General features: G+C 41.7%; 2 protein-coding genes across 3 annotated transcripts in view; both read left to right on the forward strand.

Annotated features, from left to right (window-relative positions):
- col4a6 (collagen, type IV, alpha 6) overlaps positions 1–8,160 on the forward strand; it is a 223,806-nt gene extending 215,646 nt beyond the window's left edge. For both annotated transcript variants that reach the window (XM_083639806.1, XM_083639807.1), the window contains 3 exons: positions 2,778–2,949; positions 3,533–3,647; positions 4,781–8,160. In XM_083639806.1, the coding sequence (XP_083495932.1) occupies positions 2,778–2,949; positions 3,533–3,647; positions 4,781–5,041 (548 nt within the window). In that variant the 3' untranslated portion in view covers positions 5,042–8,160. The remainder of the gene's footprint in view (positions 1–2,777; positions 2,950–3,532; positions 3,648–4,780) is intronic.
- Positions 8,161–10,084: 1,924 nt separating this feature from the next.
- On the forward strand, positions 10,085–18,672 carry LOC310779939 (ankyrin repeat domain-containing protein 46; the record flags this gene model as incomplete). Its single annotated transcript, XM_083640463.1, has 4 exons — positions 10,085–10,168; positions 12,799–13,141; positions 15,906–16,064; positions 18,456–18,672. The coding sequence occupies exons 2-4, from the start codon at positions 12,831–12,833 to the stop codon at positions 18,670–18,672; spliced, it is 687 nt and encodes a 228-aa protein (XP_083496589.1). The 5' UTR covers positions 10,085–10,168; positions 12,799–12,830.
- Positions 18,673–24,695: the final 6,023 nt, after the last annotated feature.

Raw genomic sequence — 24,695 nt, forward strand, 5'->3', positions numbered from 1 at the left:
CAGTGCGACCAAACACATCATGAGATCATTATTATTCATTGAGCCTAAATGGTCTAAATATACATACGGATTTTGGACTGAGATACTGTAGATTACACATTGCTTCCACTCGCAAAAAAGACATGCAGGTTTTATTGAGTTTATTGAGAGGGTGAATTGAGCTGCTGTAGATACGTGGAGGCAGAAACCGCTCTTCAAAGAAATTGCTGATGTGAATAAAAGTGGTAACTTTAGACAGTCATTCGGGAACAGACTAATAATATCCAATATATCCATATGTTTAATTCTGACATAGATAGTAAAGCTTCATGATTTGCGCTTTGAATGAATGAGGAAATAGGCGTGTCTGGCGCTGTAAAAGCTACGGCTCTGAGCTGGAGCAGTCCATATTGCATTGTGTTTGGCTAGTTGTTAAAAACCACGCCTCTTTTGCGGGCACGAGCTCCTGTGCACGGGCACTTTCACGTGCACGCGATCTCAACTTGATTAGAAAAACCTCGTTTTACTTAACGAGGTGAGAACTACATTCGTAGTATCACTTAACTAGAATCGAGCTTCTTGGCAATTACTGTATCTGGTTTAGCCAAACCAGATCAAGGGACAGATCCTGGATGTTCTTATACAACATTCGTGGTACAGCCCTATGAACAGAGGGCTTCATCCACAATAGAGGTCTGTATCCACCACTATTGGTGACCTGGTAGAAATTGCAACACTGATAGAACTTTTCTCCTCCTGCACTGGTCTCTGCCATCCTTCCCATCATCATTACGGAAGCCTGTAACTGACAAAAATAATGAAGTCACATTGAAATAAAGGCAAGTAGGCATGGGTATTTGTTTCTTATTTTTCCGACACCGGTGCTAAAACAATACTTTTAAAATGGTACTGGTGGCTGAATCAGTTTGAAGCTGATTCAAAATGGATTTCTAATTTAAAGAGGATTTCAAGTGGCGCGGTCCAATATCCATAATGTTAGTGAAGGACGAGCGTACGGCACCAGTTTCGGAGCACCGGAAGGCGGATATTTCACTCAGCAGCTTAAGCCCCAAACGCACAGGGAGCGTCAGATCCCAGCGTTTGGAAGCCCACCCATTGTTTTAAACGGCCGAACACGCGCTAAGAGCTTTCTGACGCGCGTCAAACTGTCTTGATGCTCGTACTCCGAACCCGTTTCGATTTTCGAGCGTCAAATGAGGTTCCAGCAGCGACCAAAGTGCTCTGCTCCCCCCTCCCTCTCTGCCCACCTCCATCCCCGTCTCTGTCTCGATAAAGTAGTGCTCCTCAAACTCTCACGGCAGTTTAAATACAGCAGCATTAATACGCTACACTAGCAAGACTACAACGTGAGAATAAGGTTCTAAACACATCGGCTAGCAAAACATAGCCTATCCCTGGATGTCATGATGAGATTAGAATAAATTTGGACAGAATTGCATAATTTCCCCCCGCAGCGCTGCCTTTTTTCTCTCCCCCTCTGCACGGCAGACCGACAGACAGGTAGGATGATCCAACAGCCTCTAATCCCAAGCTTGCCCAGAATGACGTGGCGAACAAAAGGCTATATTTCCCGCTGCAAAGTCGATCTCTGAGAAGAATACTAGAGGAATAAATGCATTCGAAACGTATTGATCCAGAGGAGATAATTGTAGCCTATTTTGTAGCCTACCTTTCCTCTGCAGTAGGCAGCAGCACTGTGCTCCAAACCGCGCGGGAGCTTCTCCCCGTGTTTAGAAAGTGATTAAGCGCTTTATTGAGTCATGTCTAGCAGGGTAACTGCGGCGGATAGTCGGAGACCTGATTCTACGGTTATAATCCGCAGTTCATATTTAGAAGAGGCTTATGACAGGGGCTCAAAACTTTTTTTTAATCGGTCAATTGTGCCTGATTACATATAAACGAGTGGCCTTTTCCCCCAAATAGTGATGGTTCTGTCATTCTGTGGTGTATACATTTCAGATCTGACGCTTGCAGACAGGGGCAGAAATTGACGCGCGTCAAATGACGAGCGTCAAGATTCGCTCCCTGTGCGTGTGGGCCTATAGGCACGCAGGCACGAGGCACACAATTCTACGTTGCAATCTTACAACCCTAAAGACAAGTCAGCTACCTAACAAGAGGGCCAACAGGAATGTCTAGTGAAGAGGTTATATCTCACTATGCTGAATACTCAAATTATAATACTTGAGAACGAGGCTTTTTATCCCTTGGAAGTGAGTTTTGAAAGTCAGAAATCATCTGGTGAAGTAATTAGTCATCATTAGTATTGATCAACAACACTATCAACCCTGTTATATTATGGTCATTTTGTGCTATGGGACAGTAGATATCTTACTTTATTACCCCTTTAATCCTTTCGAATTCACTCTAGCAATATCCAAAGGCCTGTAGCTTCATCGATTTAACATGTTACAGTAGATGGTGTAAACTGATTCTGTAATACAAACAAAATAAGACCCACAGCCAAGACATTGGTACAGAAACAGGTTCCCTTTAGAAAAGTTGATTTTGGCAAGGTTTTTTTCAAATGAAGAAGATGGGACACGTGCAGACAGCAAGATGGTCCCTTTCACATTTAATACTTTTGGGGTTTTTGACTGTAATATTTTCTAAAGTCACCAATACTTCCAAAACCTCTTTCTCAAAGCAGAAATATCACATCAACAGTCAATAAACAACAAACCACAATTCATGGCATAGATGGAAATTTGACATCAATATTAGAATCTGATTCTTATTATCTCTCTCTCTCTCTCTCTCTCTCTCTCTCTCCGTAGGTCTCGCAGGCTCCTGTCTCCCCCGCTTCAGCACCATCCCCTTCATCTACTGCTCCCCCAATGAGGTTTGTTACTACGCCAGCCGCAACGACAAGTCCTACTGGCTCTCCACCACCATGCCCATACCCATGATGCCCGTGAGCGACGAGCAGATACCGGCCTACATCAGCAGGTCAGCTGGGTTGCTTCAGTACACTGTAAAAAAAATAATAATAATAATAATGTTTACAATTTTCCCCTCTGGGGGTCAATAAAGTATCTATTTTTATTCTATACACCTAAAATTAATGCTTTGTAGTAAACAACTAAATTGCTGTTTGGTCTGTTTTGTCTGGTTGCTTAGTTTGCTAATCAATGTTCTACTGACACTGACATGAGTTCACATCCAGCTCATGTCATCTGTCCTATTGGATCTTAAAAAGCTGTGTTTATCTAAACTGGGTCTAATGGTACTTGCAAACAGGTGTTAGGAATTGTTTTGCTTATGCACATGGCCCCAGATGAGTGGATAATGACAATAAATCACTGAAAAATCAGTTTAAAATCAGTTTAATCTACTTTTCTGTTAATTACCCATCTGAATTTTCTTTATGTGGAAAATATAAAACTCTATGTACTGACTACTATTTGACCCATATCTGGCATTTACGATTTGTTGTAAGAAGGTAGTTCACAAACTAAAATGTATGCTTAAAATGTAAATTTTGAGCTTTATATTTGACCTGACTTCTAACCCTGTTGAATGAACCCTGCAGGTGTTCGGTGTGTGAGGCCTACTCTCAGGCGGTGGCGGTCCACAGTCAGGACACGACCATCCCCACCTGCCCCCCAGGCTGGAGGAGCCTGTGGATAGGATACTCCTTCCTCATGGTAGGTCACCACAGGAAGTGATGCGTCTTATGTGCCCGGTTTGTTTGGGTTAAACAAAAGAAGAAGAACTGGGTAGTTGAGCACAGAGTGATATAGAAGAGAGAGTGGCGCCAACAGAAGTCCAAAATGTGAGACTCACATACTGTAGCTATAGTGTGTGCGGGGGAATAGTTCCAGGAAGTACATTTGAATGCATAAAATAAAGCTGATAATATACAAAGTCTTACCCTTTCAAAGTACATCACAAACGGTCTGCTGCAACTCTACAACGCTGCTTAATCCAGAACCTTACTTCTGGCCCGGGAACTATTGTGAGGTTAAAAAAAACACACAAAAAACACGAGTGAATGAGATGGCGCAACTCTTATATCTCTATGACTCTGGTTGAGCAGCGATAGCCACCATGACTGAACAAACAGAGAGTAGAGAAACTCTGTATTGGAAGCAGTTGGAGTTATCTTTGAAGGCTCTGAATATGAGAATAAATTACTTTTTAAGATGGACATATTATCATTAAAGCCCCATGTAGTTTTCTAATGATCAACAGCAACAGCGGCCTCTGCTGTCACAAGTAGTAAATACAGATGCTAATAAAGGCTAGACTTCCCTGTTTGTACGTTCAGATATCAGCCTCATTTTACCATTTCTGCTTGTACTCTCTACTTTGCTAACCTCTCTGCAGTGTTTATAGCTGATTCGCTGGAAAACAAATGGCTCCAAATATCCCCAAATGTTGTCGACTTGTTTTATTGAAATAAGTGGCTAATCACGCTGGTAATTATGCTAGCCAGCGATAAACACGTTTCAATTCCTATATACGTGCTTCACAATAAAAGCTAGTTTGTCAGCAGAAAACTTTTAATCTGAAGGAGCTGCACAGGAAATGAGTTACATGTTCCAGGCAACTTGACTTGCTCAAAGTTATAGAATGCAAGAAACAGACCTTCATAGAGGTGCCGTTCTCCCTATTAAAAGTCATCAAAGCCATCAAAATGATTTAAAAGCTGTAATATTAAGCTAAAGAAAGTTACATATTGGGTCTTTAGTGGATGGGGTTTTGAAGTGAAAACCCCCAAATCTGAATAAAGCCCCAACGTCACCCTGACGTCCGCTCTCTCTCCCCCCCCACCCAGCACACGGCGGCGGGCGCCGAGGGCGGCGGCCAGTCCCTGGTGTCGCCCGGCTCCTGCCTGGAGGACTTCCGCGCCACGCCCTTCATCGAGTGCAACGGCGCCAAGGGCACCTGCCACTACTTCGCCAACAAGTACAGCTTCTGGCTGACCACCGTGGACGCAGCCCGCCAGTTCGTACACTCCCAGGAGCAGGAGACCCTGAAGGAGGGCCAGCAGCACTCCAGAGTCAGCCGCTGCCAGGTCTGCAGCAAGATCTTGTAGTACGAAGAGAGGTGGAGGAGAGGAGAGAGACTGAAACATCAGCATGCATTTCATGCCTTAAAGGGTGATGATGACGGAGGATGAGGAGGATGAGGAGGATGAGGTGATTTATAAAGAAAATATTAGAACAAGAAAAACAAACAAGAGGACACAATTGACTGACTGAAAATGACCCTCGGGCCTTTTTGTGTTGTTTTTGACGCCCTTTAGGAGCAAAAAAGCTAATGGGCGAGAAAGAGAGGGAGGGGATGGAAAGGGGAGGGGTCCTGGTGCGATTGCTCTTCAGTGGTGCTATTTTTTATGGTCTTTGTGTGTTTTTAATTTCATGTCCGTTTTCTTGTAAACTTTTTTTTTTTTTTTTTTGGCGAGAGAATCATTCTCGGCTACCTCGGAGAGTGCCGCCCCATCGGACCGCACTGCACCGCTCACGCATCGGGGGGTCGGTTTGGGCTGTGTCCGTTCGGAGAGTTGACGGGGAGCGTCGTATGTTCTTACATTCTCCTCTGAACTGACCGAATCGAAACTGACCTAACCTCTCCCGATCATACACACATTTTAATAAAATGAAACACCATAAGCCTGCAGCTTCACTTTTGCTCACTGCTAGCTACAACCGCCATGGATAAAGCAGTCAAGTGCCGAATAACCCCCATGTTAAAAAATAAGTGGAATATTGCTTTAAGCGGGTTAGGGTTGCTATAACAGCTGTCGCCATGGCTACACCCTCAGACAGTAGCTGTACCTGTTTTTGTCTTTAACTCTACAACGCCTTTTTGATACTTCATAATGTTTAGGTTTATTTCAGAGATGCACAGATTCTCATGATCCCTGTAGACTCTTTGGTGCTAAAATACCCTGACAGTCAACTTGAAAAGCAGTCATTTGGTCGTTTTTCTTAGACCACATGCATAAAAAAGGAAAACCAGCACTTTCTCAGAATCGCTATAACGGAATTATGCAACAGCTAACACCAATAATGACTTGAATAGAGCTGAACAGTCACGTGACATTTCTTGCCCCGGAAGAGAGTTCCCCATTCATTTTCTCCATAGACATTTCGAAAAATCCTTATATAACAAGTTTTAACCAAGCTAACCCATGACGTACTGAATCGTGAGTGACCAGAAAAACATTGAAGTTTGAGCAAAAACAAAAAAAATAAAGACGGGGCGGCCGAAGTTAAAAATTCAATATTTTTCCCCCGTCTGGATTTTTCGAAACATCTATGGAGAAATAAATGGGGAACTCTCTTCCGGGGCAAGAAATGTCATGTGACTGTTCACCTCTATAAGGCCACACTATTAAAAAAACAACATTCATATGTATTGTGAAAATATTGCACTGATGCGAATCGCTACAATGAACGCGTCGAGACTAGAGGCATGTTTGTTGTTACAGCTCGCTACATCAACAGAGGTTCAGATGATATTTTTTTAATGAGGAAAATAATGTGTCTTTCCCCAATGCCACGCACCGATCTTTAAAATGTTACAATGGAGTTTTGACAGGTTTCAATGACCAAATGCAGAGGTGTGACCAAGGCAACTTTGTTCAAGTCTCAAGTCTAAATGTAGATTACCAAGTCAAGTCCAAGTCATTCATTTCAAGTGTAAATAAACAGCAAGCAAAGTCAGAAAAAATCAAATAATCCAGTCCAATATCAATTTAAGATCTTAAAGAAAAGGACTTTTAGGACTTTTCAATGCAAAATGGGTTTAATAGGATAAAAACTTGTTAAGAGCATTATGTGTTTTATTTCTATAATCAATGTCTACTTCAATAAATTCAATTATTACGTAAAAATTCAGACAACAATTTAAATTCAGTCGTCAATCTCATCACTTTCAATCTGAGTCATTTACACAAACACAAGATCTCAAGATATGTCAAGTGTTCTAGCCTGCCTGTTCATCTCCATTGGTTTTGGTCTGAACCATTGTCAAACACACACACCTCACAGCCTTTACTCCTTATATTTTATTGTGACCAAAACCTGGCTTTGCGTGTACGGAGAATTCCTTCATTCACACCAACGTGATCATAAAACGCATCAGGAAGGAATCCCACTCAACATAAACATACAGTATAGGGCACACACTCTCTGCTAGGATTTGTTAATTATTGTTGTACATAGTGCTTATTGTCATGCTTATTACACACCAAGTATCTTAGAGAAAATGTCTATAATGTCCCTGTTGTTGTTGTTGTTTTCCAGTCCCTGTGTTTTTTGTTTTGTTTTTCATTGTCTTCGGATAAGGTAGAGGTAGAAGCTACTGTTTTGGATCATCACATACATTTCAGGCCTTTAACTGTAGTTATTGCAGATGTATGCTTGAAAACGCAGCAGTAAAGTGTGAATAAACACATGATATTTTACATTGACTTTTATTTCAAAATAAGAGTCTGCACTCTACATCAAAGGCCCAGGCTGCATTTGAGAGTGCAGCGGCTTAACTGGTCTATAATAGGTGTGGATAATAGCAGTGTCTTCTCTCTTATCGATTATCCCTGGACAGTGAAAGCTATTGGGTGACTTGTAACCACTATGACCACTGTGTCTGTCTAGCACATAGCTCTGTCTCTCTGCTGGTAGCCCCCACTTTATCTATGTACACATTCTTTTTTCCCCTCATTTGTCTGCATTTGTCGTTTTGTAATCTAGAATGTAATTATTTTACACAAGTCATGATACTATCCCTGGTTTTATAGGTTTATTTACTGAGATGGGAGGGAATGGGATTATAATGATCTGTACATTCAGTAATAAAAAATGCGGGAGAAAATGCCTTTAGGATTATGTTTTATATGGAAAATATATTCACCGGTGATTATTTGAATAACATAACAACAGCTTTTATCTGCCCGTTTTGACTTTTGTCCTGTGTTTCCGATGCCATCATATTAGCACAAATTGACAAAATGGAGAGTTGAGACCATTTATGCAACAATCGCTAATCTAAATGCCAGCAATATGCTGTAAGTGCCTGTAATGCCAGAAAAGAATTGCAATTTTCCTCAAAGAGGATCTATAGCAAAAACAAATTGATGATAACATGTCTGATACTGTAATGTGTATTTTTTGTGCTCACATCACTATGAAATAAAGTATCAAAAGTTTACTAACTGAGGATTTCTATTAAAGTGTGATTGACAATGAGCCGAGAATATGAGAATGAGAATATAATAGACGGTGTACAAAATACTAGCAACACCTTTAACTTGTTTTGTCCTTCATTACTTAAGTCAGTGGACAGTGTGGAAGTTGTTCCTAATGTTTGCATCTGACCTCTACACATTAGCAGAGATGGGAAAAGTACACACATTCTTTACTTAAGTAGAAGTACAGTTACTTGTGGAAAAAATACTCTGGTAAAAGTATAGGTCAACTTATTTACTCAAGTAAAAGTAAAAAGTACAGGCTCTGAAATGTAATAAGCAAAAAAGTAGTAGTACTGGACTACTGGCTGTTTCTGTCCAAAACTGAAACCCACATGATATTATAATTCAAAGACTATTAAACTTAAAAGACCACCCCTCCAACCATCTTTTAAGTTGTACAAAAACTTTGATTCATAATTTGTGTGATATCGTTTTTCCACAAAAGATGAGAACGCATGAAAGCTAGGAGAGCGTGAGACAAGCGAGACAGACAAACAACGGTACATCGTTTTGTCTGTCATGCATTAAGAACCTATAGCCTGTTTTGAAAATGTAAGGAGTAGAAAGTACAGATATTTGTGTTAAAATGTAGCGTAAAAGTAAAGAGTTATCAGAAACAATTAATACTTCACTCTAAAGTAAACATAGCTGAAAATTCTAATAAGTATAGGAACAAAGTATTTGTATAGTATATAATGAATAGGCATGATTTAATGTGTTTTGTTGTGCTGTAGTTACAAAGATGTTTGAGATTACTGGAATCATGTTAGATGTTGCTGTGCGCTTAGGCAAAACAACATTAAAAACGATCTGTTGTAGCTTCACACTGGATGATTTTTATTTTAGGGAGAGAGCCAAGCAACTATAGGATGAAATATGATTATTGCACCTTAAAAGGATGATCCAATTTTAGAAAATAATGGATGGCTGCCACTTACAGGTGAAAATAAGATGAAACTCCCAAGACTGCAAAGTCAAGTCAAGTCAAGTTTATTTGTATAGCACGTTTCATACACAGAGGCAATTCAAAGTGCTTCACATAAAATGGTTGACAGGAAAAGAAAAGAAAAGAAGAGAATAAAATGGACATTTAAAAGCATCACAACAAAACTTAAAAAAAAGAGTATAAAAAGTGCATTAAGCAACTTCATTAAGCACATAAAATGGTTGACAGGAAAATAAACGAAAAGAAGAAATAAAATTGACATTTAAACGCATCACAACAAAACTTAAAAAAAAATAGTATAAAAAGTGCAATAAGCAACAGGCGCAGCAGTTGCAGAAAGAGCTAAAACTTATAGAGCACTCATTGGGTTTGCATAGTAGCTGTCAGCAGCAAAGGTTAGTCTAATCAGTCTAATTTAGTCACTTTGAAGCTATATATTAATTTTAAAGAAATTATCTAGGTGGAAAGACATCTAGGTGGAGGTGAATAGCCTATTATAGAAGTCAATTGAATACATTTTATTTAGGCTGTTTTTCCATGATATGAGGCAATTAAAGATATGGGAGAATAATGCAGATGTGTTTTCAACCTTGAGATTTGATTGACCCTGCTGCTGACGATCAAGCATAGCAAAATTATTTAATGTCATGTCAAAGAAAAATAGCACAATTTAAACGACATTTAAAACGAAATTCTGTTTTAAATGTATTTTTGATTATAATATAACCTGTTGGTGATTTTATGGGATTTTGAACAGATGTTGGGTCAGTCACAAATGTCAGCATGATGCGCTCACAGCTCAGCTAATCTGGAGATCATCTGGAGTGTACACAGATGGGCTGAAGTCCGTTTATCTCGCAAGGGAGATCATTTGTAGATCGGGAGCTGTCGTCAAGCTGTTGTCGCATGTCGTAAAACGCAAGTCGCCAGATACCTGCAACCATCACAACAACAACACAGCTAGCTAGCTCGAAGGAAAGCGTAGTGTATTTTTTTTCGGCTGAGTTGGAACACATTAACAGGTGAGGAGGGTAATATACAGCAAGTAGTGTAAATGTATGATGTACCTCATGTGCATGTTTCAACGACTGTTAAATTGCGATTTAAATTACCGTAGTTAGGCGTGTATAGCTACAGAAACCGGCAGCTTGCTAGTTAGCCCAGCTAGCTTCTTTTGGCTAACATTATCGCAACATTCTGGCACAGGAGCTAGGTGTAATCAGAGACGATATAATCCGTCGTCTCTGTTGTAACCATATGCGAGAACTTGGTTACTTTATGATTTTATATTACTTTACTGCCTCATTGGCTGGCTAGTTAATGTTACACACAATCATCGCAGCTATAACGTTAGCTAAGTTAGCCAGCTATACTGTAATCTATTATTATTTCCCAGAACAATGTTCTGCGAACATACACACACTTGAGAGACACTTTGAGGTCATTTTAACACTTTCAGTAATCTGACAGTCAATCCTTATCCTAGTTAGAATGTATTATTCTGCTAGATCAAAACACACCATCTTGGTAGGACAAAGGTGATTCATCATCATCATCATACCTTTATTTAAACAGGGAAAGACCATTGAGAGCAAGCTCTCTTTTACAAGGATGCCCTGCGTACATACAAAAGAATAACATAGACACAGACAGTATTGCAGTATTACAGATAAAATAAATAATTTAAAGAAAACACGTACATTCACACTGCTCTATGTCATTTAACAGGCATTTCAATTGGTTAAAAGGGATTAGCCTAACCAATTTTACGAGTTTTTGTATCTCGTTCCACTTGTGTGGAGCATAGTAAGAGAACGACAATTTCCCAATCTCAGTGCGGACACGATGATTTTCAAGAACCAGATAGTCTTGGGATCTAGTGCAGTGTGCTGGTGGTTTGTGGTTAACAAGACATGAGAGATAACCAGGCAGTTCACCTAGAAGTGCTTTGTAAATAAATAAAATACAGTGCCGTTCCCTCCTTACTACCAAGGACTGCCACCCAACTTTCTCATACAATATACAGTGATGTGTTCTAAAGGCATCCCCAGTTATAAATCTAATAGCTGAATGATAAACTGCATCGAGAGGTTTAAGGGTAGAGGCAGTAGCGTTCATGTATATCACGTCACCATAGTCAAGCACGGATAAAAATGTTGACTGTACAATTTGTTTCCTGCAGTATTGAGTAAAACAAGCCTTATTTCTATAAAAGAACGCTAGTTTTACTTTCAATGATCTAGTCAATTGACAGTGTTATTAACAGCTGATAATGATCAGATGACAGCTGCATCAAATGAGCTGCGTGTGTGATAAAGCATCTACTGTGGTAGGAAATGCATGTGACATGGGAGTACTTTCTCTGCTATATCAAATATTGTAATATTTGCTGCAACAAGGGCTTGGACCTGGGTGTTCAGTTGAAGGCTGGTCTCTGAGTCTAGACTACCATACTTGCCCTTATTGGATAGATAGAGCATCAGCACCTTTCTGGAGATAGAGGGGGCAGCAAGGGGGTAGGACAGGGGCAGGCTGAGCAAAAAACAAAAACGTATTGTGGCTATTAGACTGTCCAAAAACTGTTACAACAACCTTTATTGATTGATCTCTCTACTCACTACCCCACTCTGCTGCCCTTTGTTAGAGCCCTGTATTTATTGTTGTTTTCACACGCACGCACACACACACACACACACACACACACACACACACACACACACACGCACATGCACACAATCGCCATTGCCCTCAATCTTCTAATTCACTCAATCAGGTTTGTATGTTCAAGGTAGCACCTCGTTTTAAGCTGTTAGAACACACGGTTTCTTTCCATCCAGATTTAGTTTAATCCATTTGGAAACATCTCATCATCACAGATTGTGGTCATGGCTATTTAGCACCTTGCCCTGTTCTCTCTGTTCTCATTCTGATCTTCTCATTGGTTCGCTGCAAATTTCTCACATTTACCACGACATACAGTAGGCAATTATCAGCGACCACTGTTATGATTTTCTTTTAGATTATATGTGACTGTTTAACTTATTTAACTCCTGCTTCCTTCTTTCATACCCGCCTCCTCCCCATCAGGGACACTGGACTTTTGTAACACTCACTCAGAAATATCCAGTCTTCTGTGCTTATTTATTACTTATTAGATTATTTGTGGAGATTATCTCCTGCTCTTCCTCTTTCAAACCATTTCCTCCCACCAGGTACGTTGGACTTTTCCGACACCCACTGTTACGATCCGACCCTGAACAGACTCGTTAAGAGAGACCGTAACATTAAGAGAGATGCCACCATAAGATTGAAGAAAACAAAGTTCAAATGTTTTATTTAAACATGAAGACCAAGAAAACCAAATAAGAAAAGAAAGCAGACTGAAGGTTGGGCCAAACTTACAGAAGGATGGGGAAGACACTGCGCTAGCCAGGCAATGGGCTGTCGAAGCCGGTGTTTCCCTAGCCTAGACTAACCAAAACACGATCCAAAGCTAAAGAGAACACCACAAGGGTGACCACAAGCAACACCCAGACAAAAATATCCAATCTTCTGTGCTTATTATTATGGTGGTGGCTTTAAGTTTAAATGATCGACAAAAAGATTATTATAAAATTATTTGCGATAATAAAAACCTGTTTCCTCCCTCCAGGTACGCTGGAATTTTCTGACACCCACTCGGACATGTCCTATGTCTTCATCAACGACTCGTCGCAGACCAGCGTGCCCTTGCTGCAGGCGTGCATCGACGGCGACCTGCCCTTCGCCAAGCGCCTCCTGGAGACTGGATGCGACCCCAACATCCGCGACAACCGCGGCCGCACCGGTCTGCACCTAGCCGCCGCCCGGGGGAACGTGGACATATGCCGCTTCTTGCACAAGCTGGGGGCCGACCTGCTGGCCACGGACTACCAGGGCAACACAGCGCTGCACCTGTGCGGACACGTGGACACCATCCAGTTCCTGGTGTCCAACGGGCTGAAAATTGACATCTGGTAAGACATGGGAGAGAAGACGAGGTGATGTCATGCGCCTTCTGGCTAGGGGAGGGCGATCGGGCCCTAAAAATAGTATCACAATATTTCAGGGCATTTCTGCAATAACGCTATTCTTGACGATATACTGAAAAATATTTTATCATTAATTTGCAGAACATACAATTACAACAAAATAAGTGATCTTGTTTTATATGTCAGCATTTTATCATGTCAGTTTCCCATCAAATATTCAAATATGCCTTCAAATATTACCATGGTTTGTTGTACATGCTCTTTTGTAGTCAAACCACTTCCACACTACTGAAGCTACTCCCCCTTTTGCAATTAACTCCTCCACCATGGAGCGGCTTTCAGCCATGTTCGTTGGTGTGCGAATGTGCATAGTGCATACGTCATAGTTACGCAGCATAACGGCGTGATGTCACTACGTCAACAAGTCGGAATATTGCCCATTGTCACGATATCACAATATGAATTTTTGACTATATTTTTGACTCCCTTTGTCTCCCTCTCTCTGAGTCTTTCCTATTTCTCCAAACTTTCAATTATATAATTTGCAAAAACTCCCCCAACAAATTAAAAAACAAATAGAATGATGGTGCAGTGCCATTTTCTTACCAATCAGTGCAGTTTTAGCACAGGGAGCCTCAGTTGGAATCAAACCCTAACCTGACAGTGATGAACACCATGTTCTACTGACTGAGATATACAGGGAGTAGGACTAATGTCCATTACAGACTCCACATGTAGTTCTCAACCTATGCAAGCTGTGTGCTTACACAGCACACACACATCCAGCAGGTTCCTACAGTCCAGTCTGGCCTAATAGAGTACCGCACGAATGAGTCCATGATTTTCAAAATGTAAATGGATTTTTTTAACACCATTTTCAGAAAATACTTCAAAACTCATACAAATGGTCCTCATTTGTGAAGATTCCCCCCCCCCGATTTCTTATCCCATTTTTATCCCCCATTAGTGCTAATTTAATGTATTTATCCTGGTTGCTACTCCACCCTCTGCCGATCTTGGGAGAGCCGAAACTGGCTCCATGCTTCCTCCGAGACATGGGCAGTTAGCCCATGGCCCATGGCCCAGCCGCTTCTTTTCACCTGACAGAGGAAGCTTCACTGGTAGGACATAGCACGTGGGAGGTTCACGCTATTCCAACCAGTTCCCCTCCCTCTGAACAGGCGCCCTTAACGACCAGGATATTGCATGTTTTGGTGAAGGGGGTTCCTATATGAAGGAAACCCCCGGGAGGCACGGGGAGAACATGCAAACTCCACACAGAAAGGCCCTTTTGACAACCCCACCCGGGCGGTGGGCACTCGAGGACATGCGGACGGGCACGCATTCCTTTAGTGTTCACAGCGTCCCAGGTGGGAATCGAACCCAGGACCTTCGAGCTGTGAGGCGACAGCGCTTACCACTGCACCACCGTACCCCCCTGAAGATTATCTTGCTGAACACAAAGTTTGCTGTTTCATAAACTTTTGTTAACCACGGACCTTATGTATTTCATGTATTTAACTGAAAATCCCATTGACTTTTACACATAGGAACCATTGATAGTATAGTAGGAACCCAGGAAGGACAGGGACTCCTGGGCAAGCCTAGAACAAGTCTACAAAAATACATACCTGTGGTACTATGCTGCATTTATCCAGAAGGGGGAGCTAAGTCACCAGTCTGGAGCATGGTGGCATTGTATTATCTGGAACAGGGATAGGCAACTTTCATGATAGAGAAAAAAAAATCCTCACTACCAGAGGGCCAGATTGTGACCGTGCACTTCCACCAGTAGCCTCTACTGTAACATCATCGCTGCCGATTACCCGATTATATTTGATGGGGGGGGACGAAATATATACGGGAATCACAGTTTATTATACCTACATTTATACATTTCATATTTTAAATGCGTTTAGTAATGTTTCCATTTATTTAATGAACTTAACAGGGGGAAAAGTTCACATTCCTGAGTGATATACCAATATTTGCAATAGTGCAAGTGAATCTCAAAAATCATCCTTCAATAATGGTACAAAGGTTAACACAGAGACACAAAGTGCAACGACTAATCATGGTCGTAGTACATTTCTACTCTGCCCTCCCATTCCATGAGCAGTTTCAAATAAGCATGCATTTATCTCTCACTGATGTGTAAAGGGGAGCCTGTAGTACTGTTATATCCATAGAACCCTTTCTCATTCAGATATCTTGACTGCTGTAGAGGAATGTGTACATTTATACATCCTCCATCGCGGGGGAAATAAAAGGTTATAAAGTAGATGGTAGCTACTGCCAGCCTGGTGCGGTTTCTCTTCTGACTGAGCCACCGCCATTTCCACTTTTTAGTTTAGAAAATTACTTTTTCATTGATCATTTAACAGTCATTTTCATTCAGTGTCTCAGTCTCCACCTGACACGTAGGATATATGCAGTAGACAATATAAACAATTTTGGACTGCACATATTTCTACGCGACAACATGAGAAAAGCCTATTGCGTCCTCCTTTGAGCTGTTGCATGTGTTGCTTATATAGTCTGTAGTGGACCTAACGGTGGATGAGACAATGCTATTATTGAGTTACTCCTTACTCCCAGCCTCATCACTACTGTTGTTGGTGTATGTGTTGTGTTCTTCGTCAACTTGGGTGGTTAAATAAAGTTTTAAAATTAGGTTTCTTGTCAAAGTAATACGAGTTAATGACGCTTGAGCCTAACAGTGCCGTCTGTTGGTCTTCCTACACAACAGCAACCACAACGGATCGACTCCGCTGGTGCTGGCGAAGAGACGCGGCGTGAACAAGGACGCCATCCGCCTGCTGGAGGGCCTGGAGGAGCAGGAGGTGAAGGGCTTCAACAGAGGACCACACTCCAAACTGGAGACCATGCAGATGGCCGAGAGCGAGAGGTACGCAGGGACGCATGGACTGAAAAGGCTTTAAGAGTCAAGAGGAGGGCAGGAGAGGGGAACAAATATCATCCAGCATGCAAATACAGAATAGTTCTAAAAGTAGGGAAGTCTGTAGGTTTATACAGAATACCTGTTCACTGAGAACAGGAGTAGAATCTGTAGAAAACTGACATAGTATAACTCTAAGATTGAAAACCTCCAGTGAGAAAAAAGTAAACTCTTGAGCTGTATACAAAGTCCTCCATCTTCAGGTGCCTTGCTTGGGCAATCATGGCTTTTCACATTGAATGATCCCTCGTTCAGGTCTGTTCGTAATTATAGCCTAGAATTCCATGATTACGCGAGACGCATCAGATCAACGTCTCTTGTCTTTGGAGAGGCTGATGTAGCACATGTAGATAATGACATCCACATTAGTTACTATTTCACCAACATTATTTTCAGTCTACTAACCCATGAGGGATACTGGAGAGCACAGCGAAAAGATGCTCCGGTTGTTATTTATCTCCAAATGTGGTTTACCAGTTTCCAAATGTTCAAAAGTTCAGTCATTGCTGTCGGGCGTTAGGGTAGTGTCGCGGGAGATTCCCTGCCTACCAACACGGGGGTCGCAGGTTCGCGCCCCCGTATTACCTCTGGCTTGGTCGGGCGTCCATGCAGGCACGATTGGCTGTGTCTGCGGGTGGCAAGCCGGAGTGAGGGTATGTGTCCTGGTCGCTGCACTAGCGCCTCCTCTGGTTGGGTCTGGGCGCCTGTTCGCGGCGGAAGGGAACCGGTGGGAATAGCGTGAACCTCCCACGTGCTACGTCCTGCCGGTGAAGCTCCCTGCTGTCAGGTGAAAAGAAGCGGCTGGCAACTGCACATGTATCGGAGAAAGCATGTGTGTGTCTACGGCTCTCCCCAGATCGGCAGAGGGGGTGGGGCAGTGAGTTCCGTGCTTTCCTCTGGGGTCGAGAGGAACAGCAAGCAATGATGACACTCAAAACTTTGGTACAGGATGAAATGGTGTGCCTTGTCTAGTCCTTCGAATCCGGACGCAAATCTCTGGAAAGTGCAGCGATTACAGAAATAACGAATAAGCTATAGTTGAAGTCAGTGCAGACTTTTCGTACAGATCATACTTTCTCGCTTTTGCCGTTCTCATCCAAGAGTCTGTCTGTCATTGTCCTCGCTCAACTCTCTGGCTACAGTAGCCCCACAAGCTACTGAGGGTCAGCGCAGCGCACAGACAATACGCAGTCACACACACCAGCAGATTTATATATATTTTTTTATATTATTGTTATATTAATAATAATGTTGATGTCATATGTTTTTTTTCCCCCAAGTTGTTTTGAAAAAGGAGTTTGGGAAAACTTTGGTCAGTCAGTTTGTTTCACTTGTCATATACCTGCTTTATTTAAACAAAAAATCTGCAAACAAAAAACAACACTTTTTAGTTATTTTCAAAGAATCATTCATGTAATATTCACTGTATTGCCTCAGGGTGTACTGAGTGTGAGGTGAGAAGATGGTGTAATCATTCTTTGAGGTATGGACAAGCATTTCCTTCTGGATGGAATGCTTGTCCATACCTCACTTCCACTTCATCTGACTGACAGCCAGGGAAACCACTAGGGGTGGGAATCACCAGATGCGCACGATACGATACTAAAACGATACTTGAGTCACGATACGATAGTATTGCGATATGCTAGTATTGCGATATATTGAATATTGCGATATTTCGATATATTGTCTAACTCCTTTTCCTACCTTTTCCTTGACCTCACCGGAAGTAAAACATGCAGTGTTTTTTTGTTTTGTTTTGTTTTTGCCCCACACGTAGGCTACATTATTAAGCTTCTCTGGACTCAGTACGCCACTGCAGGCGCGGACTGCAACATCAGGCGCTTCGGGCAGATGCCCGGTGGCCTGGCAATGCATGGCTTGCATTTTTTTTTTTTTTTTTTTTTATATCGATACAATATCGTCAGGCAAAATATCGCGATGCTATGGACGGTGTATCGATTTTTTCCCCCAACCCTAGAAACCACCAGCCACCAGTACCCAGCCCATTTCTTCCAAGAACAGAGCTCCATTCCATGCTATTCTCAGCCATTTTGTGTCTAAAAGGCAGGAAGTAACACAAGTGCAACCAAAACATTAACGAGGGCCCTGGGACACCTAAATGGATTGGAGGTTGGAAACCCTCAATGTTTTGCTTGCACCTGTGTTACTTCCTGCCTTTTAGACACAAAATGGCTGCTGGTGGAAAAAGGTCAATTATTCCCTGCACTTGGGTGTCTTCATGTTTTTTTCTTTCTTTTCTTTCCAGCCAAATGGATTGCTTCATGCCATGCTATTTTGTCTAATCGCCTCGTCTTCTTGCCGCTGTCTGTGTCTCAGTGCCATGGAGAGCCACTCGCTGCTCAACCCCAACCTGCAGAGCAGCGAGGGCGTGCTGTCCAGCTTCAGGACCACCTGGCAGGAGTTTGTGGAGGACCTGGGCTTCTGGAGGGTGCTGCTGCTGCTGGTGGTCATCGCTCTGCTCTCCCTGGGCATCGCCTACTACGTCAGCGGGGTGCTGCCTTTCTCAGCCAGCCAGCTGGAGCTAGTGCACTGAGGCAGGGGGGGGGAGAGAGGGCAAGGTGAGGGCGCGGGGGGTTAGTAGATGGGACAAGTGATGGTCTATACTGGAATAGAAAATCAGATTTTTAACTCTTTGCAGCCCAGATCTTGTCTCCTCATGGTTGTCTAAGCAGAGACAAAAAAGGAGGAAAGTCCACACTACCAAATAAATTACAGATGTTTATTATAACGCCAGAGGAGGTGACTCAAGTCACATGACTTGGCTCTGGTGACTTGCGACTTGACTTTGACTTGTACTTTGATGACTTATAAAGAAGTCTTGACTTGAGATCTTGTGTTTGTGTAAATGAGATTGAAAGTGATGAGATTTGTTCCAGCAGACGACTGAATTCAAATCGTGCTTTCTGAATTTGTATGGAATGATTGAATTTATTGAAGTTGAAACTGATGATAGAAATCAAAATCATGAAACTCTTACCTAGTTTTTATCATATTAAAACCATATTGCACTCAAAAGTCAGAGATATTTAGTGGACTGGACTTTAGTGGACTCTTGACTTGTTATGTCTTGATTTGGTAATCTACATTTAGACGTGGGACTTGACTTGAGCCTCAAGACTTGAGACCGACTTGAGCAAAGTTGATGTGGTCTCTAGGGATGTTCATTTTGAACAATTTCCATAATCGAAAATCAGGAAAATTAACGATCAATTATTGATAGCGTAATAATAATATATATATATATATATCTTTTTTTACTCTGGTCTGGTAATAATGTTGCGCGTTCTCGGCCAGCTATAATGGCGATGCCGCTGTGTAGTAAGAATATCAGACACTAGCGCTGTGGCCAGGTAAACAAACATGTTACATGATGTAAGGCAATCGGCGTCTTTGAGCTTAGCTGACAGCACAAGAGTCAAATCAACAGGCCTGAGCCTTACTGAGGTCCACAGACCGCTGGGTGCGTTTGTTTGTGTCCCCGGCGCATGCCGGTGTGAATTCCCCATGTTTAAAACAGTTTTGTTGGCACAAAGGCCCGTGCCCAGCCAGAAAACTAGAGACTATATTCAGATTCATTTAGATTCAGATTCATTTATTTAAAGAGTGGGACATTACACGTTAATGAACAGTACAGCCGTACAGTAAACATGTCAGATTATAGCCCAAGGGCTAGTTTCCACCTGTAGTCCCATGAAGCTCCACCTCACGTTAGTCGGCTGTGCAATGGAGTGGAGCGAGGAGGAACGAATTCCACCCAAACCTAGTCCGCAAAAAAATAAAATAATAATAATAATAATAATAATCGATCAAAATTCCACATGATCGAATCAATTCCTTAACGATCAATTATCGATTTTCGATAATTGATGAACATCCCTAGTGGTCTCACTTCTGTATAACTCAAAGCAGCAGACCAAGAAACAGCTGCGCTATATCATTATACATTTGTCATTTATTTGGTAGTGCGGAGTTCTCTCCTTTTTTAAATCTGTTTGCACAAGATTCTGCACCTTGAAGGCCTAAGACCTCAGATTCCCATTGCTAGTCAAAAATGTTATTCAATAAAGGCAGTGATCTAAAACGAAAACCAAGGAAGTCTTTCTCAAATTAAAAAAAGAGAAAAAATGCCTGTATTACATGGCTGTAAACAATTCAAAATTAACAACACATCCATGTCTTCGTCAGACTAGTTCATCCTTTTAAAAATTATTATTATTATTTGTGTTATAAGTATATTTCCAATAACCCCATGCCACGTTTCAGTGGGAACGCAGTCGAGCTCGTGTGACGCGACCAGATGTCATTATCATGATTGAAGTTGTGTGTCTCGTAGTTTTTCCCCCTCAATGGATGAAGTGAGGTTGCAACCATGGTGCGTATTGTGGTTAATTCAGAGTGCAGATATTTGCCCAGTTTCCCTCACAAGGATTATATTGTAATTTCATCATTATACTCTAATTAGCAACCATTAGAATCCACAAGTTTTTTTTTTAATGAAAAATATATTTTTCCCCAAATAGCGTGATTTTCTGCACCGTTCCAAAATCCTTATGATGTTAAAAGATGATGCTGATGGCTGTATAGGTTATTAGCTCGTATTGAAAGCTATAGTTTTTTTTGCATGTTTTTTAGCGGGGGGTTTCGATCTGAAGGAAACGCCAGGGGAGAACATGCAAACTCCAAACAGAAAGGCGTGACGAGCCCACCTGGGAGGTGGGCACTGAGGACATGGAGATGGGGACACACCCTCAGCGCCCACAGCGTCCCAGGCGGGAATCGAACTTGCTGTGAGGTGACAGAGCTGCCACTGCGCCACTGTGCCCCCAAAGCTATAGTCATGTTTTACTTGCATAATTTGTAAACACTACCACAAACACTACTACTACTCGCAAGTCTCCTGATATGTTCTCACAGCTAAAACCAATACCGCACTTTGAGCAGATACCATGACTTTATTATTATTTTTTATGCTGTTGACCAGGCAAGTAATAGCCCAAACTGAGGAAATATGATGCTCCTTTTTTCCAGCCTATCCTGTAACATATCACGAAACTTGTATTTCTGGCAACATTAATTAGTTAAGACCTTTTGTGGAATACAAATAAATTGGGATTTACACTTCATGTTTGTTTTGATGAGAACGTTTGGTGTATTGTTTACCACATTGGCAAAAAATAACAGCAAATAGGCTAAAACAAACCTTGAACAGTATTTTCTACCTATTTGACTTGGGTCTTGTTAGTATTTTATTTGCTTATTAAATTCTCCTTGTGCTGTTTCCTCTGAAGCAGGCGGACGCATCGGTTGTAAGTGTTTCCTCGTCATACTGTCCTTTTTCGTTCTGTTACACGCTATATATTTGCCAATAGGATTTGAGCTAATTTTTGTATATTGTTTTCTCTTGTTTCTTGACCCCCTGTCTGATCTGTCCATTTATTCATCAAAATCTTTTGTATTAATCCCTTCATCATGTCTTGCTGAAATGCTCTCTTGTTCTCTCTTTATCTTAAGTTTTTGAAAAATCTAAGTTTGTCAGTCAGTAAGAATAATATTGCTATGATGAAAGATTGACTGAAAACTGATCCATTGGAGTTGTGTGGGAATGTTTTATTGTCTGCTGCGTTTGTCTTTACAAAATACAGATTAGTTGTTAGCACCTTGACTGTGTGCCTTCTGACAGAAGCAAGCTTCCTGTTTTACAGCATCCTCACAGACATTCCCACCAAAGCATGCCGCTTAGTAGCATTCAAATTGACCATATTGTAAACATCATATATGGGCACTGCGCTTATTGTGAGAGCGACTTAATGGATTGTTATTGTATAGGCTACTTATTTTATTGTATATTCATTTTATCACCATGTACATGTACTTGTAAACATGTAGATTTTTTTGTGTTTCTGCATTAAAGTTTTGTGTAGAATAATATTTGAGGTGAATCCATACTTTAATCTGGAAAATACATCAAAACTTGTCTTTGTATCAATGGATCTGAGGAACACCTGTAAGTCTTTGTTTGAATGTACCAGCAGAGAAAATAAAGGTGTGTGTTAAAGACCAACCAGTGGTAAAATATGAATTTTAGTATTTTTCTCAACAGGATACAAACCGATGGTAGAATAAGATTACCTGAGTGTCCACATTTATAGACCGTGACTGAACGTAGGCCTCACAAATGTGTTAAACCAACACATAGCCTACCTGTGTAGCCTGACTTTGCATAGCCTACTCGATACAAATTTTACCATATCAAAGTGAAAGATGCATCATAAAAAATAATTTCTATACGTTTTCCATTTTATGTCTGGGCTGGGTGTTAACAAGCTACTAAATAACGCGGGTCATCTTTTGGGTAATATAGCGCAGCTGAGCGCAGGTATCAGTCACTTCCAAAGCGCGCATGCATGTTGTATTTTAACCTGCATTTATATAGACCAAATCACCGTGACGTCACCATGTAAACAAATTTACTTCCGGGTACCACTTGGGGAAGGCGGCAGGTTTAAATGTGTGTGTTGTCAAATAAATGCTGTCAAACACTCTCGTTGTTTTCGGCCGACTACTTTCAATTTAAATGGTTAAACGGTTGGTAAACATGCTTGTCCGACGTATCTAGCCTTTCTTCTGTGTTTGTTTTATGTAGTGTTAGCTAGCTAATAACGTTTGTTTGTCTATCAAACTCGCTGTTTTTTGCAGACTCGTAACCTCGCGTCACCAGGCTCTTCTCGGCGAGAGCAGACTCGTTAACGTTACAGACAGAGCTACCGACGCCACGTTAATTTAATTTAGCGTCAAGTCTACTCTGGTCTGGTCCAACAGGTAAATAAGCTAGTCTGGTCTCCACTAACGTTAGTGAAAGTGTTGTTATGAATGATATTAAACAACAACACAACACGGACGAACCATTTTTGTCTTCTTTGTCTGTTTTTGTCTTCAACACGTCAGTTTGTGCCGTTCACCGCCATTATAATGTGTGGACCCAGGGGTACCCGGAAGTAAATGTAAACATCCCGCTGATTTGGTCTATTGTAATTAGAAGACAAAACGGGACCGTGAGGAGGCGCCTCTCCAAACAGATACCCCGTGTCGATTTCAAGCACACGCACACGGGGACATGATGACATAGGCTGGCCCTGTCCCCCCGCCTGCAGCACTAGTTTTCAGTAAAGATACAGAGAAGAGACGGTAGACTTGTATTGCGCTTTGCAGGGCTCCTAGTGGTCCTGGCTCTGGCACCGTGCGCCTATGCAGTCCCCCTCTCTCAAACTTTTTCTCTCCTCGACTCGCAAACCTGCCCAGCCGGATCTACTTCCCTGCTGCACACCCAGGGCGCACTGATACCTCCTCCCCCTGCACCACCACCTCCAACTCCAGCAAGAGGGGCCAATGGGGCCATTAATCTAAAATAGAGCGCTGCCATGCGCTGGTGTGATTTTGATTACACCCGGAAGTCCGGTGCCAAACAGTCTCTTGTGAGTTGTTGGTTTCAGTCCATGACTGGTTTGGATTCGATTTCAACTCTCACCTAACACTGCAAAAAATGTTAGGACCGTGCAAAGGCGGAGTGATCTGGTGCCTTCTCCGCCGTGGTGAGGCACCTTTCTACCCAATGCCATGAGGCTACAAGAAGGGTTTGACATTAAAAGCTTTATTCTCATTCACTGTACATTTAGCTATGTCTTGGTCCGAGCCACAACCAATGTATCTGTCTGGGTGGAACATACTGTAAGCTATTTTAGTGAGGTTTGTAACAGTTATGCAGGCGCCAATCATGGGTCGCAGGCGCACTCCTGTGAAAACATCATATGGGCACTGTTCTTATTGCGAGAGCAGCTTAATGGATTGCTATTGTTTACGATATTATTTGATTGGATGTTCATTTTATGCACTTGTAAACCATGTCGATTTTTTTGTTTCTCCATTAAGTTTGGTGTAGTACAGTAGAATAACAGATTTGAGGTGAATCCATATTTTAATCTGGAAAATAAATAAAAACTTGTCTGTTTATGGCTCTGAGGAACACCTTAGCCTAAGTCTTTTACCTCGGGTGGTTTGAATAACCTATACCAGCAGAGAAAATAAAGGTATTAAAGACCAACCAGTGGAGAAATATGAATTTTATTGCAGCATTTTGTCACAACAGCAGGATACAGACCGATGGAAGAATTACCTGCATGTCCATGTTTATAGACAGTGACTAAAGGCAGGCCTAAGTAAAAAACAAGTTAATTAAACCACAGTCCTGCTCAAAACTTTGTAGTCTGACTTTTTGCATATTACAATCATACAACATTTACCATAAATGCATGTTCGTGATCTAATTTCATTATTTGAGATAAATCCACTGGTCGTGTCATGATGATGAGTGTGAATGATGAATGATCAGCCTGTCACTCGCCCATGTGTGGTGAGAGAGCGACAGCCAGGACAGCGACAGGAAGTAAAGACACAGAAGCCCTGACAACACAAAGAAATACAAACCCCAGGAATTAACCAAATGCAACCGTGACAGAGCAAAGAAACAGTAACATGAGGACATAACAATGATATAAGACA

This window comes from Poromitra crassiceps (assembly GCF_964638095.1).
Source record: "Poromitra crassiceps genome assembly, chromosome: 7".
NCBI classification, from domain to species: Eukaryota; Metazoa; Chordata; class Actinopteri; order Beryciformes; family Melamphaidae; genus Poromitra; species Poromitra crassiceps.